The sequence below is a fragment of the Onychomys torridus genome, chromosome 5 (assembly GCF_903995425.1).
Source record: "Onychomys torridus chromosome 5, mOncTor1.1, whole genome shotgun sequence".
Classification (NCBI taxonomy): Eukaryota; Metazoa; Chordata; class Mammalia; order Rodentia; family Cricetidae; genus Onychomys; species Onychomys torridus.
This window is the reverse complement of record NC_050447.1, coordinates 13259325-13276531: the sequence shown is the minus strand read 5'-3', so window position 1 is coordinate 13276531 and position 17207 is coordinate 13259325. Positions and strand designations below refer to the sequence as shown.

At 39.7% G+C, this 17207-nt stretch overlaps 1 protein-coding gene across 1 annotated transcript in view; it reads right to left on the bottom strand.

The window, feature by feature from the left end:
- Phkb (phosphorylase kinase regulatory subunit beta) overlaps positions 1-17207 on the bottom strand; it is a 209129-nt gene that overhangs the window by 156944 nt on the left and 34978 nt on the right. The window contains exons 2-4 of the mRNA XM_036187637.1: positions 12870-12959; positions 10179-10317; positions 8604-8703 (exon numbers count right to left, since the gene is read on the bottom strand). Of these exons, the coding sequence (XP_036043530.1) occupies positions 8604-8703; positions 10179-10317; positions 12870-12959 (329 nt within the window). The remainder of the gene's footprint in view (positions 1-8603; positions 8704-10178; positions 10318-12869; positions 12960-17207) is intronic.

Below are 17207 nucleotides of genomic sequence, written 5' to 3'. Positions count from 1 at the left end.
ATTTATTTTATGTTTATGTAACATTTGTGTGCCTAGTGCTCTTGGGGGCTAGAAGAGAGTGTTGGATCCCCTGGGCTTGGAGTTACAGATGGTTGTAAGTCACATGTGTGTGCTGGGGATTGAAGCCAGTGCTCCTAACTGCTCAGCCATCTCTCCAGCCTCATCTACCTTGTCTTCCCCCTATTTATTTGTTTGTTTGTTTGTCTGTTTTTTAATCTTAATTCATTTGTTTTTTTCATAATTTAATTTAATTTTACATATCAGCCATGGGTTCCCCTGTCCTCCCCCTTCCTGTCCCCACCTTCCCCTCAGCCCATCCCCCATTCCCATCTCCTCCAGGGCCAAGACTCCCCTAGGGATTCAGCTCAACCTGGTGGATTCAGTCCAGGCAGGTCTAGTCCCCTACTCCCAGGCTGAGCAAAGTGTCTCTGCATAAGCCCCAGGTTCCAAACAGCCAGCTCATGCACTAAGGACAGGTCCTGGTCCCACTGCTTGGGGGCCTCCCAAACAGTTCAAGCTATTCAACTGTCTCACTTATCCAGAGGGCCTGATCCAGTTGGGGGACTCCTCAGCTTTTGGTTCATAGTTCATGTGTTTCCTACCTCCCACATAAATCATATACAGAGACTTATAACTTGTGAATGCCTGGTCCCATCTTGGCTTGTTTCTAGCCAGCTTTTCTTAACTTAAATTTCCCCATCTACTTTTTGCCTCTGGGCTTTTTCCTTTTCTTACTCCTGTTTATCTTACTTTCACTCTTTCTTTAGTGCTGGCTCTGTAGCGGGGTGGCTGGCCCATAATATCCTGCTCTCCTCCTTTTCATGTTTCTTCATCTCCTCTTCCCAGATTTCTCCTATTTCTTCTCTCTGCCTGACAACCCTGCCTATCCTTTCTCCTCACCTTACTATTGGCTAGCTGTTCAGCTCTTTATTAGACCAATCAGGTGTTTCAGTCAGGCACACGAACAACATAAAAGAATTCAACACAAGTTTATATATTCAACGCGAACCGATGTGCGAACCGCGCTATAAAAGTTGCCTCAAATATAAGGCAAGCGCTTAACCCAAGTTTATATATTAAACAAATGTTCCAAAGCATAAACAAATGTAACACATCTTAAAATTATATTCCACAACACCCATGGCTCTGTACAAACAAATATGACTAATGTCAACAAAACCAAAGTCAGGCTCTATCAACAAGATATCAGGACTGAGAATACAAGGTGATTTGCTATCAAATGCAGTCTTCTGGTCATGGCATGGTCACTGCACTTATGGATTCACTACAGCTACAATTACCCACATAAGAGCAAGCCAACAAGGCAGTCAAAATCCTAACAGGCAGCACCAACTGGACTCAAAGGTTTACAACAAACTGCATAGGCAGAAGTCACTCCTTTCTTACTGCCATGATTATTATCTGGAAGAAATAACATTATCCTAGACTCCTAATCAAAATTATGGCTGAACTGAAGTAAGATTCATGTTCCTACTGTCCTAGTTTGCTGTGTTCCTGACCCCGAGGAAACACTTCCCTCAATGATGCTAGTCTTCTATTAATCACAACTGAGTTTTCAGCCACAGCAGCCAGCTTCTTCTGCCCTAGTAAAGCATACCATGTTTCATTTCCATAAATTCTTCATTCACATATATCACAGGAACAGCCCCAATAGAGTCCTCAAGGAACACTCAAACTTCCCTGAGATTTCCCAAGCCAAGCTTCCATAGCCTGCATTTCTCTCAATACTTTTATCTCCAACCCCTCAAAGAACAGCCTATTCAACTCTGAGCACTCAACACCTTCCCAGCCAAAAGCTCCAAGCACTTCCACAATCCTCCCCGCAAAACATGGTGAGGTCCACCATATCAATAACCCCGCTGTCTGGTACCTAACTTCTATCCTAGCTTGCTCTCCCGTTACTGTGATAAAACATCAATTGACATTTAGCTTACAGGTTACAGTCCAACACTGAAGGAAGTCAGGATAGGAACTCAAACAAGAAACGAGAGGCAAAAAGGAAGCAGGACCACGAAGGAAGTACTGCTTACCAGCTGGCTTTCCACAACTTGCTCAGCTTGTTTTCTCATATAGTCAGAGACATACCCAGGAGTGACACAGCCCACAGTGGGCTGGGCACTACCACACTAACCATTAAGCACAGGCCAATCTGATGGAGGGGGTTCCCGTCCTCAATCGAGGTTCCTCCTTCCAGGTCCACATGTGTCAAGCTGACTGCTAACAGTGCACCCACTGAGCAGGATTCACAGGATGAGGTCCTGTCAGGTTAATAAGGTCACTGCTACAGCTGACAAGAGGATGCTTGTCACTTGTCAAGACATGCAGGAAGCCAGTGGGAGACTTTATTTCCAACCATTGTGTCAGGGGAAAACTAACTGCTAAATGATTAAAGATGTTCACATGGGGAGTTACATAATGGCTTTGAATTTCAAAGCTGCTAAAAGACAAGTAATTTAAGATTTCAGAAAAAAAAATCTAATTCTGTAAGCTTTGAAAATTAATGGGGTATGCTGTATGTCAACTTCAAACAAAATGTACTCTTGAAAACAGTCAAGAAACAAAACACATTAATTAGTATTTTATAGGCTTCCTAGCATTTGCCAAGTAAAGATAAAGAAAACAATTAGAGCACATTTTTCTAAACTATATCAGAATTTTATTTTACTTGCATTTTAAATTTTTCCTGAAAACTTTTTCCATTGTGAGTAAATAGCTTATTTGGGATGGTTAGTTTGTCATCCATTCTTAATTTATAGCCTTAAAACACACATTTAGAGGAAAACAACCATCCTATCTTTCTAAGTGTTCTGGAAGAACAAATCTTACAAACTTCAGGCTTTCTCCTTGGTTAGAACTACTCAGCCTTTTGGAGGAAGTTAAGCGCGAGGCACAACCACAAAAAGCCCTCCCTCCAAGCCAACTGCTCGTCAGCTGTGAGAGCTCTGTGCCTTCCCCACGGGAAGATAAGGAAAGGGCTGTCTCAGTTGGGGTTTCTGTGCTGTGGTGAAACACCGTGACCAGAGCCAGCTTGGGGAGGAGAGGGTTATTTCATTTACACGCCACATCACAGTCAAAGGGAAGCCAGGGCAGGAAGCTGGGGGCAGGAGCTGATGCAGAGGCCGTGGAGGGTGCTGCTCACTAACTCACTTGCTCCTGGTGGCTTGATGAGCCTGCTTTCTTATAGAACCCAGGACCACCAGCCCAGGGGTGGTCCCCACATGGGTTAAGTCCTCCCACATCAGTCACTCATTATGAACATGCACCACAGACTTGCCTACAGGCTAATATAGTAGGGGCACTTTCTCAACTGTGCTTCCTGTTCCCAAAGGACTCTAGCTTGTGGCAAGCTGACAGAAAATCAGACAGGACAAAAGCAAACAGAATATTAGAAAGTAAGACATTAATAAACAATAGCCCAGACATGATAATAAAACACAAAATTATACTGTTCATTTCCTACCAATGAAGAACAATGCCATGTACTCATCTCAACTCTCTAACAAATGTAAAGTATCTTCTAGCTAATGTTTTTACAAAAATGTCAGGAAGCACACCCCCCCCACACACACACACAGAGAGAGAGAGACTCAATCTCTCAAAGAGAAGCTCAAACTTTCTAGAGTCTGAAGTGATTTCAGAAGAGAAAGAATATAAGGCTTGAGGCCAAACAGCGTAATCACACAAATGTGCCTGCTTTACTTGTAAGAAAAGCTGAAAAGATACTTTCACTCTTTAAAGACCTAGAAATGAGCTTGCCACCAAGTCTGGCCCTGAATTATGGGGGAAAGTGAGAACTCACTCCTTTCAGGTGTCTACTACCCTCTACACATACACCATGGCACATGCACATCACACACACACACACACACACACACACACACACACACACACACACACACATAGGTAAGAGCTCCACAAGTAGAGGTGCTTGCTGCCAAGCAACCTGAGTCCATTCCTGGGACCCATTTGGTGGAAAGCAAGAGCTGACTTCAGCAAGCTGTCTTCTGGCCTCTACAGGTGTGTTTTGGCACACACATGTAATAAAACAATATTCACCCTGTCATAGATTCATGAAGAAAATGACTCATCCAGAAGGGGAGAAGCAATAAAAGGTATGATGTTTAGATTACTTTTCTCCTACTATTATCATTGTGCTGGTTTCAAACTGAAAAACAAACAAACAAACAGACAAACAACAACAACAAAATTACTGAGAAATCTTTGTGCAGTCCTTTTGAAGAATTATCTAGATCAAGTTGTCCTGTGGGAATATCTGCAGGGGACTGCCTTGATTTCTAATTGCAATAGGAATACTCAGCACCTTGTGAGCAGCACCACAGTCTAGGTGGCGATGGCCTGAACAGCACAAGAGGAGAATGCTAGCTGTGTGGGAGCAGGCAAGCAAGCATGTGTTTATTCTTTATGCTCTAGATTGTGGGTGGGATGTGAGTTGTTCGGTGACTTCTTGCCTTGACAGTCCCAAAATAATAGACCGTAATTGGAATTGACAGCCAAATGAACCCTTTTCTCTCCCAAGTGGCCTTTTGTCAGGATATTTTTATCACAGAAACATATATAAAACTAAAACACCCCCCTTCATCAGAGCTGCTATGCTATCTAGAATAGACCCTTAAGATCCAACCTGTGGCTAGGCATGGTAGTGCAAGTTCACACCTTAATCCCAGCACTCGAGAGGCAGAGGTAGGCAGATCTCTGTGATCTGGTCTACAGAGTGAGTTCCAGAACAACTAGAGCTATGTAGCAGGCTTTCTCAACCACCAGCTCCCAAATAATGACACAGAAGCTTATTATTTATTAGTCATGAATGCTCAACCTTATCTTATGTTTGCCCCACTGGCTCTTATAACTTAAATTAACTTGTTTCTCCTCATCTGTGTTTTACCTTGGGGCTTTTTACCTTTCTTTCATTCTGTATGTCCTACTTTTCTGTTTCCTTTGTTTCTGGCTGGCCCGCGGCTGCCTGGCTGGCCCTGGGCATTTCCCTCTTTTTCTCCCTTGTTCATTCTCTCTCCTCTCCTTTCTGGAGCCCAGATTCTTCCTCCTATTATTCTCTTTGCCCACCAGCCCCACCTGTCCCTCTACTGCTAAGCTTTTGGCCCTCAGCTTTTTATTAGACCAATCAGGTGCCTTCGGCAGGCAAAGTAAAACATCTTTACATTGTTAAACGATGTAACACACCTTTACATAGTTAAACAAATGCAACATAAACAAAGGTGACACATCTTGGCCTAGTTAAACAAATATTCCACACAGGGTTACAAAGAGACCCTGCCTTGAAAAATAAACAAGTAAGCAAGCAAACAAACAAACAAATAAATAAATAGATCTGACCTGTTACTCTCAACTGAGGGTTGACTTCAACCCTCAACTGAGAGCTCTGTCTCTCCCTCATATATCTTCTTCACAGCTGTTTTTACGTGTGACCTATCTCTATGCAGTCTGTGCCCTAGAATGATGGTAGAGTATACAGTGTGGAAGATTAACTGAAGAGGAGATCCCATCTCTGCAGCCATGGGTAAATTGTCATCCATGCTGAAGGGAGGTTTTCTTTGGTGTTATGGCTGCTTTGAGTCATCTATGCTGTGTACGTAACCCTTCATCCATGTAGGCAAGCATAAGAAACTCAGAGGTTTGCCACAGTGGACTTCGCTCTGTTGTTTATGTCCTTCCTGAGGAGTAGATGTTTGTTCCCATCTCTCCAGCAAGAGTTCATACAAAACATGGTAACCGATATTCATCTAGGTCTAACATCCAAGCTCTGAATCATCCCTCACACTCCATGTGCATTACAGTAATATAGTCCACTTTCCTACTTGAAAAAGACATAGGGCTCAAGAAAGGTTATGACAATAAAAATACTTGAAACCCTGACATACATGGGGTATAGACAGTGCTGTACAGGACTATTCTCTGAGTCACTCTGCCACCATCTTCATGAATTTAGCTGAAAAAAGATCATCACAGCTGGGCTTGCTGACTGATGACAGCCCATCATTGGAGTAGGTACACGGAGAGTCATGGTTCATCACCCAAACATCTAACTCCTGCCTACCAGCTAGTTCTGTCTTCTACCCTGATCTGAATGGACTCAGAAAAGAGCTAGACTATATAGGCTAGCAAGGACTAGGGAAAGGTTCCATCTATATAGCCATGGGCGAGTCACCATCCATGCTGGGTGCAGACCTTTCAATGCAACACATACTCCTGCCCATAACCCCATGTACTGTAAGTCATCCTAATAAACCCACTGATTCTCTAGAGTAAACTTCAGTGAAATAGTTCAGTTTGTCATTAGCACTCTAGAGAGAGGTGTGGGTATTCTTTATGCCTCTTTTAGGGAAGTAATTTTAGCAAGATAAAAACTCAAAATGATTCAACTCACCATTAATAATTCAACTCTACATTAATAATACCTATGGAAAGCAATGTTAATTCTTTATAATTTGAGGGACTTGAAATAGTTTAAGTTAAACTCAAGCTCTACTTAAAAGAAAACATAATTATGGTAACTACTTGGTAAAAGTGAATAATATTTAGAAAGGGCCATTACGCACTGGCTAATCAAACCACAGAGTTGGGGAGAGAGCTTTATGTCATTATATCACTACCTTTCATTTGATAAACAGTTTAAGTTTATGTCTGTCAGCTTGTTTAGCAAGCACATGAAATTCATGGCTTTTTTTTTTTTTTCCCGAGACAGGGTTTCTCTGTGTAGCTGTGTGCCTTTCCTGGATCTCGCTCGGTAGACCAGGCTGGCCTCGAACTCACAGAGGTCCACCTGCCTCTGAAATTCATGGCTCTTACAATATTTCCTAAAGAGAAATGTTAGCCTTTAAAGCTACATGGCATTCATGAAGGGATACTTGGGAAGTGAACAGGGGAACTATCACACTTAAAAAAAGTCAACCATAATTGCATCAATTTAATGTGTGCCATACTAGTTTAATTCCAGCAACCAAAGTACAACCTACAACTTCTCTTTTAACATCTAAACAATCTTTGCAGCAATTATCTGTAAAATCAGATCTCAGTAGATAAGAGATGCCTTTGTTGGATGCCTCCCTTTCAGCTAGTACTAAATACACTTTTTCTGCCATCTAATGATGCTGCTGTATTCTGTTGGCAAAATATAGTACTTTTTAAAGTTGTGACTTCAAAGATCAATCTCAGAAAGTCTATCTGCTATTACATTTGAAAATCTTTTCAAGTAGACTTTAAAACAATATATTCATATGGTCACGACATATACAACACTAAAAGATCACTGCTGAGCATATCTGCTCAAAAAGCTGGAAACTCATCTGTAGGGCACACTCTAAAGGGAGAGGGTAAGCATTAATACTTGGAGGACCAGTACCCCAAGTACTTTTTATACTCTATTGCATTTTCCTCACAGGAACTGTATGAAGCAGGTATTACTGTGATTCATACTTTACAGATAAGTAACAATAACAACAAAACAGAAACGTGTGTAAGTCAACTAATCTAAAACAATACATCTGGTAAGATTTGCAGCCAGTGTGTTAACTTGTCAATTGTCCTGAAAAGAGCTGGCACAGTAAGTCTGTACCTGACAACCTCAAAAAAGAATGCTCACAAGTGTAACCATTGGCCCCATATGCTAACTGGTATTTTGGAAGGGTTTCTACTACTCTCTCCAAAGAGTGGCACATGTCTAAAATTGATGTGGTTTAGGCTACATCAAATTTTCTCTTGGGAGTCTGGAATTTGGGTGTAGGCAGAGGGTACATACACTAATAAAAATCTTGAGGAGGAGGAAGAGCTCTAAGGAGCTACTTTGGCATATAGCATTGTACATGTGCTGCTCTGGGAAGCTGGTACCTTGTTTCCTACACACTGCTAGGTGCGTCCTTATTCAGTCATGCTTTGTCTCTTTTTGCTGTAATGAACCACAAACTATGACCCTAATGAGTCCTGTGAGAATCATTACACCTGATGTCATAGCAACCCATGACACATCAAAGAATATATGTGGACATGGTGTTAGGAATTAGGGATTCAACATAGCAGGTAAGTAAAGAGAACAGTGTATTCTGTTTGCCTAGAACTTTACAGTTTAGACAAACCATGCTAGGTGTATTGTTTCTTTCATTTCCACATAACATCCTAAGGTTCTGTTTGCTAAAGCTGTAATTCCTGGCCGCTTTCCATACAAATGTATGAGACATTATACTTAAAAAAAAATTCCTCTTTGCCACAGCAATTCACATATCCAAAATTAATGTTGACAAGGATAGTCTTTAAATAATAAGTTGTTTAGAACTATTCATATTTGATAGCTTCCTGAGAATCTGGATCTTTATCATAGAAAAACAAATCAGGAACACAAATTCAAGTCTAAACAATAATTTTCAATCATCTCTTACTGAAGGTGCTACTTCAGTTTCAGGATTTCAAAGGCTTGGGCTGGGAAGGGAGAGGCTGATTTAAACTCCATGGCCTGTCCTAAGACGTGGCTTTCCCTTTTTCAAAGATGTTGTAGCAGTACTGGTTAAATTAATCCTTTAGAACGATATGAGAATTTCAGGCACGTGCTTTACCTTATCAGCCTGCCGCATATAGCAGTAGAGAATTCCTCTCATACACTTTATAGCAGAGTGCTCCAGTTCATGGGTTCTTCCCTTGTCGTCGTCAATGCGCCTGGGTGAGAGAGATAACTCAGGAAACAAATTGGAATTGCATTTGAAAAGAGAGTAGAGCTTTTGATAATTAAGTATTTAACTACTGACTAATCCTGTGTTCTGGTGACATCTACTAATTCTGCCAGGGAAGTTTCATCTTCCCAACAGATTTAGGCGAGAGAGAGAGCGAGAGAGAGAGAGAGAGAGAGAGAGAGAGAGAGAGAGAGAAAGAAAGAAAGAAAAGCAAACCTCATGGTAAAACTTGTGCAGCTTTTTCCTTGCTTCATGAGGGTGAGTCAATTCTTTTTAAAAGGGAATTTTCTACAATGATTTAGCTAAAATTAAAGCTTATTTCTACACTAGAAAAAAAATCACCCACAATTATTTGAAATTCACCGTTACAAAATGCAGACAAGCTATCTCTTTATGATATGTAACTCCCGGTTGGATTCAAAGAAGCAGAAATTAAGGTAGGCATAAGCTTTCTTTGCTGTGCCCCAGGGAGCATATCAGTCCTTAAAGAAGCCTGCAACTGAACACACATCTTATGGCTTATTCTGGCATCAAGTTTCAGTTTTAGTTTAAAAATCAACTGATCTTTTTTTTACTTCTCTTGCTTTAAAAAAATAACAGCCAAATTCTAATCATTAAACTAGATTAAAATGTTCTTTCCGGACAAAAAAAAAAAATGTCTTTAATTATGAATGACCTTAAAAGGTAGAAGAAATAACCAGTGCTAAAAAAAATAAGAATGACACACTCTTTGTTCCACTTAAATATCTGCAGATCACTGCCACTTGAATAAAAACTATCCATGCCTCTTTAAATAAAGTATACTAAATTCTGATTCTGTTGCTCTCAAATCTAGAGGGGGTAGAATGTCAGAAACATAATCAATTGGTACATCTTTGAGCCTATTTAATGTGGGCATTAAACTAAGCATATCATGCATTTGTCCTGTAGCCTATTTCTCCTGATATCAGACATAGATGGGCAAGCAGCAGCACCCACCAATTCTGCATGGATAGTGTGCCCAGCAAAGTAAGACTCAATTCTCTGCAGAGGTCTCCAGGATAGGCTGCGGTCTGACTTCAGCCCCTCTGCAGCATTTACTCTCTTAAAGCAATTTCTGCTCTTGTGTTGTTTCCAAACTTTCAAATGTGCAAAACATTAAAACACTGCTACAATAAATAAACCACTTATTCTTTACCTAGAGTCACCAGCTATTAACAGTATCTTGTCTTGTATTCCATACCTCAGTGTAATTTTTCTTCACTATTTGAAAGCTACAAACATCATTACAAGTATCTCTAGAGGGAAAAAAAAGGGCATTCTCTTACATAACCATAAATTACATTTAAGACACTTAAAAGTTGATGCTGTATTATATAATACACAGTCTATACTAAAATTTATCAATGATCTCCAAAATATGCTTTATAGTATTCTTATGATGTCTTACTGGGAGCTACTAGGAGAACACACACAGCTCACCTGTATGCTAGAGCCAAAGCCCAGGCACCTGCAGCACAGTACAGGCTCTCATGGACTTTGGACTTCTGATCTCCACCACATGTTTTAGTAGGAAAGAGACCTGTAGTTGGACTTTGATACATCAGCATTGTTGACTTGACTATTAAAAAAAGACAAAGAATGAATGTACAATCAGCCCATTCTCTTGGTTTCTTCATCCATTTTTTGACAGTTTTGTTGTTTCTAAACTTAGCTTTAGCATAAAACTTTCAAAGATGTTAAGCCACTTCATCTCACCCAGGCCAAATGGAAATCCACACTGCATGAAGATGTCTTTATAGTTGTAAAGAAAGTGCTCAACTAATTAGAGCATTAAAAGTTTGTAATTATGCTGGTTAACATTAATAAATGATACAAATCTTATTAAACTAACATTAGACACAGGAGAAAAGACTGACCAAAAAATATGACTATAATATTTTTGTCAAACTCAATTAAGTAAGAAAACTTAAAGCAAATGTACAATACATGATATCATTGACTTCCTAAGTCATAAGGTCAGTTCTACTGCATTCTGAAAACTAGATGGTCGGCAATTCAGGGAGGAATGAGGAAGACCACAGAACAGGCCAGAGCCCTGTGTTTCACTGATGACTGGTGTTTACCAAGGTGTTCATTTACTTACTGAACTGTACAGGTTAGGGAATCTGTTTAAAATTCTCAAGTAAAATCCCATTTTTATATAGCAAGACAGCAATAGGAAAATGAGTGTGGACATAGCAAGGGTCTGACATCAGTGCTTTCCTCTCCTTGATGGAGTCCCAAACTAGGAAAAGAAACACTACAGTACATTTTCATACTTCTTAAAGGAAACTTTCTTTCTTTCTAAACAGTTTTCTGTGTAAACAAACACTACTTTTCTCAAAATACACTAAGTCAATGTAACCTACATTAAGATATAACAACTTAGGTTGAGGATTTAGCTCAGTGGTAGAGTGCTTGCCTAGCAAGCACAAGGCCCTGGGTTCGATCCTCAGCTCTGGGTTAAAAAAAAAAAAAAACAAAAAAACAAAAACACAACTTTTTCTTTTTCTATCTCTTTTCATTTAAAAAATGTAACAGCATATATTTGTTACGGATAATGGGTTCATTATGACATTTTGATGTATACAGATAACTGCATTTTAATCATATTCACCATGACCTTTTCCCAACTAGCTTTCTCCTATTTAATGTTTCCCTCAGTCCTTTGGTGGTCCAATGATTTTCCTTAAAGTTGCTTAAAGGATGCTTACAGGAGCCTTTGCACCTTACGAGTGGTTATGTGAGTGAAGAAAACATCTCTCCCTCCCCAATCAACCAAGTATAAATCGTCAGGCAAGGATGAGATCCCATAAGACCCCTCTACTCCATGACAGGGTGTTATTAGGTCCAATCTTATACAGCTCTTTTGAGATCTTTCAAGAGTGCAATAGTCATGTTGAGCTCAGAAGAAAGTTTTCCATATAGCTCCCTTTCTCCAGCTCTGACATGTTAACACTTCATTGTTTTGGTTGTTGTTTATTTGTTTCTTAAGACAAGGTCTTACTATGCAGCTAATTTGGAATTCACAATCTTCCTAACTCCATTTCCTGGATGCTGAGTTCAGGTTGGACCACCATACTCAGTATTGTTTTCTCAAATTAAACAAATCTTTCCCAGAACATTGATTGTCTTTCTCATGGTAAAGAACTAGTCCCCATAGTGAAAAAGTAAATATTGGCTATTTCTTTTAAAACTACAATTAGTACTATTTAGATTGTTATTGCTATAAAGATAAAAAGGGCAATATAAGAATGCATGTCAGAATCTTGATGGAAAATAAGCTCAAATAAAGCTTATATAAGGTTGAAACTGACAAAAAAAAGAAAATCATGTTTTAGGCAATGAATAAAATTTTTTGCTCCTTACCATAAGGGAACAATAAATATCACAAGAAGCAAGGTTGCAAAAAAATATAAACATTTCAATTATGGTCTGCTAAACAAACAAGGATTCCATTCATCTAGATCTCAAAACTCCTACTCAGAGTGAAAAACAAGTTTGCCACATTGATCTTGGACAAACAAAACTTAAAATCAAACAAACCAACAACTAAAACCTCCACAGGATCTGACACTATTAATGGAACAATTATTGAGACTGCATCTTTTACTTGGTTAGTTAGAAACTAACTACTTGTACATAAATGGTCAAGTTAACACTCATATGTGAAATATTTGTTTCTTAACAAAAAGTAAAACATACTCAAGTTCTAAAATGTATTAAGGTTGGCATGGTGGTACACACCTTTAATCCCAGCACTCAGGAGGCAGAGAAAGGCAAATCTGTCAGTTTAAGATCAGCCTGGTCTACACAAAGAGTTCTAGGACAGCCAGGACTATATAGAGATATTGTCTCAAAATACCAAAATAAAAAAATAAAATCTATTAATACAGGTTAAAACAAAACAAAAGATATTGGTAACATAAAATTATTCATTGGCCAGATATTAGCTGTGGATTCCCTTTTACAGTCCATTATAGATACACAACTGAAAAATATAACTACTGAAGCAGTGAAACTGCCCCATCTCCAAATTACACAGTAATATTTCAACATAATATCTGAAATATAACTATAGAATAGTGAATACTAATCATAGCTACTATGATTTCCTCAGCTGGAGCTTACCAATTCTGTAATAATGATCCAATTTATCCCATAGTGTTTCATTACCAGGTCTTGGAAGATTAATGCTTTTAAGAGGTTCATAAACTGAGCCTAAAAGAAAAATGAAAACTCATCAAATTAAGTAATTTTCACCCAGATAAACAATGAAATTTTCTAAACAAATGATGATGCAATAACCAACAATATGATTTCCAGTTAATTTCTGAACTGCCCTATTCATTTCTGATAAAAATTTCAGTAAGAGAAGAGCATAGAAAAGCCCTAAATACTGTACTGTCCTCAGAGGAACCATTCCATCCAACAATATGATGTGTACACATCGGGCCTAACAACCCCAAGCCCCTAACACCTGTGGAGTGGTCAGAAGCTCAGTGATTTCTATCAGTGAGAAACAGATCTAACTCCAGAACACATGAGCTATGCTAATACTCAGTACACAATATCTGTGGAACGATCCCACTTCAAAAATCTCAACATTCTAAGCACATTCAAATATGTTTCAGTAGTTCACACACCCCACAGACATCTACCCAATATTCAGCTATGTTTCATACTGGGATTTTTAATCTTTCATGTTCTCTTGCATTACTATTTTGACTACAAGCAAAACTGACTTATGTTTCTCAGTTATGGAAACTATTCTAAGGCATCAGCAGAGTATGCTGCTCAAAAGCTACAGAATACACAATAATCACATTGATTTGCCACCAAGTGAGTACAGAAAATTGCGCACTTGACTATGCACTTTCTCAGCTGCTACGTAAAAGGAAGACACCCGAACCATCAGCCATCAGACTGAGCACTAACTCCATTCTTGCTAAAAGCACTCAGAAATCATAACATCTCAGTCATAATTAACTCATCTTTAGATGAGTTAATTATATTCAGATAATATGTGCCAAATAGTTAAAAAAAAAAACCCAATACAAAAATTAACTTACCATTTACCAAGGTTAGATAAATCATGTTGACATATGACATAGATTAAAAGACTTTTAAATATAATTAAATAATTTATGATCATAAAATTACTATGTCCAGTATGTTAATTTAAAGCCAGACTAGGGCTCAGAGATGTCTCAGCAGGTAAGAGTGCTTGCCATTAAGCTTAACAACCTGAGTTTGATCTATGGAACAGTGGAAGGAAAAACCTATTAGCTGTCCTCTGACCTCCACATGAGGTGGTATGGCATGCCTGCCACTCCCCTTAAACAAACAAATAGAAATTTGAAATGATATGCTCTGAGTTAAGACATTTTCTAAAGGGTCTTAGTAACAGTACCAACTGAAATGGCTCCATAGTAAAGAGTGGAGACCTGTGCAAACATACACTGATCACCAGAACAACTTTCCTCCAACTACAAAGGAAACAAAAGCTAGTTATGTCTGCTGCCATAGCTGAGGATACATACAAATGTAAGGAAGCTTGTCAGTTGGGATAGAAAAATGAGACCACTGCTAATTAGTAAGGTATTAAAATTTGGGGAAATATACATCCCAGTGAATGTTCATATACTAAGAGAGAAAGAGCAGATGCAAATGATCACAACTTTTAAGCACGAATGTGTAGCCTGAAGACAGTGTTGCCTAGGGGAAAAGATTATGAGCAAATAATATATTTGTTTTTCCTTATATCTTCTCTACTAGTAAAGATAATATTTTACATTACATGTGAAAAATAAAATTATCAAAATTTGAATATATAGAGATCTGGGGAGAAGTCTCAGTTGGTAAAGTAGTTGCCACATAAACATGAGGACCTGGCATGGGATCCTCAAGAACCCAGGTAAACTGGGTGTGGCAGTGTCTGTACTTATGTAGTCCCAGTGCTGGTGAGGCAGTGACAGGCCGACCCTCAGAGCTGAAGGCCACACAATCTAGACAGATTCATGAGCTCCAAGTTCAATGAGAAAATCAGTCTCAAAAACTAAGGTGAGAAATGACCAAAGAAGACATCTGATGTCAACCTCTGGCTGTCACATGCACATGTGCACACCTGCATGCACAATGAATATACACAAACATGTACAAACATATACAAAACAAACAGACCCACAAGAAAATGAATATGTACTTCCATTACACTTAGCTCACAGAGGTAAGTGCACATGGGTAGAAATTGAATATGCAAAACTGAAACCAGTGGCAGGTCACTTCAAAGATAGTATTGATTAATCATGGTTTCAGACTAAAATATTATTCTTTCAATGTCATTGTATTTAATACTACAGACTAAAATTACTGTTATATTACTTTTCTTTACAAAAAAAGCATCAATGAAGAGAGTTTCTGTTTACTTTTTATTTTCATGCAAACAAACAAAAAAGAAAGGATTCTTTAAAAAATACTTATTTAGTAAAAGGTAAAACATTTAGCAAACACAAGGTTCTCAGTTCAATCCCTAGGGCAGTGGAGGGGGAGAAGGAGACACAGGAAGGAGAGAGAGAAAGAGAGAAGAAGAGGGTAGAAGGGAGTAAGAGATGAGGGAAGAGGAGGAGAGAAAGTAAAGAAAGGCTCTTTATAACAAAGCAGAATTCAAATCCTCTTTCTTTCTGTTCTTCCTTTCTTCTTTTCTTCTTTCCTTCCCTCCCTCCCTCCTTCCTTCCTTCCTAAGATTTTCACGGTATCTTCCTAATCTTCAAAGGAAGTCTGCCTGTGTTTAAGCAGCCTGACACAACTAGAGTTATTTGGGAACAACTGAAAAGAAAAGAGCCTGGACCAGATTGGCCCATGGGTAAGCATTTTCTTCTTTTTTTTTCTTTAACTTATTTATTTATTATGTATACAGTGCACATATCCCTGCAGGCCAGAAGAGGGCACCAGATCTTGTTACAGAGCCACCATGTGGTTGCTGGGAATTGAACTCAGGACCTTTGGAAGTGCTCTTAACCTCTGAGCCATCTCTCCAGTTTCTTAATTAGCCCATTGAGAGAGGTGCCATCCCTGGGATGGTGACCCTGGGTGCTATAAAGAAAGAAGCCTGAGCAAGCCATGAGGAGCAAGATGGTAAGCAGGATTCTTCCACGGTTTCTGCTTCAGTACCTGCCTCTAGGTCCCTGAACTTCTTGAGTTCCTGCCGACTTCCACCACTGATGAACTGGCACCTCAAAGTGTAAGGAAAAATAAACCTTTACTTCCCCATGTTGCTTCTGGCCTTGGTGTTTTATCACAGAAACAGAAACCTAACTAGAAAAAAAAAAAAAAAAATTGGTAAGAGCAGGGGGCTATTGCTGTGACAGACCTACCGAGGAGTTTTTGGAGGATTGTGGTAGTAGGTAAAACTTTGAGCTGGAAAAGCCATTCAGTTCTCAAGCCTCAGTGGCTGCTCTGAAAGTGGGAGCTTGGAAGGTGAGAATGTTAAAAAAACACAGGAAATGAAAGCCTGACATGGGTAATTCCAAATGGAAGTTTGAGAGCCCCTTAAAGACTGGGGGCCATTTATGAGATACTTTGAATTAAGGATCTAAAGTTTCAATCGGTTAGGGCTGAAGAATCAGTGTGTTAACCAGAAGCCAGCACCACTGAAGTGTGACCTTTGCTTTACAGGAACAATGGATGCTGGTCAACTGGGGCTAGATAATCAGCTGAGATAAGAAGAGACCAGTACTACTGAGTGGAAAAATCTGGGAGCATGTCCTTGGGGTCAACACACAGAAACTGTGGCCTCCACTGCATCTCATGCTGGCAGGAGAACTTGGTAGTGTAAGAGTCACCAGGCTGGTGTTAGTTTTGAAGGCATCAAGGGTTCATAGAGAGCAGCTAAGGCTTGGCCCTGTGTGGTAAGACTGGAGTCCCTGAAGATGGGCTGGGAGAGGCCACTGGTGAAGGTGCAGCCATGGTTGCAGTGAAAGGCCCAGGATTGAGAGGGTCAGAGAGCGAGGTTGAAGCTTGGCCCAAAGCCCCTAAGGAGAGCCCGGAGGTGGCTATTGGTGAAAATACAGCCTAGTTGCAGCAGGGGACCATGGCGTTTTGGAGAGTCCAGTAGCAGTGCCTAGCAAAGCAGCACTGAGGAGTACAGTAGACTCGAGACTACAGGACACGCTGAGTGTGTGCCGTGAACGGCAAAGCCAGGGCTGTGACAGTCCTTTGGAGGCCCAAGGATGATGAGCGAGTCACAGACAGTGGGTACTAAATGATTCATACTGTGGGAGTTCAGTTTTGCTTTGTTTGACTGTGAATGTGCCTTGATTCTTCCTTCTAGAAGTAAGCAAGTATACAACTTCTCTCTTATTTTACAGGAGCCTGAAGTTAAGAAACTGAATTTTTAGAGAGACTGAAGGGACCCTAGCCCACTCAAGCATGTGGTTCTGGCAGGCCTTGCCCTTCTCCTCATTCCCT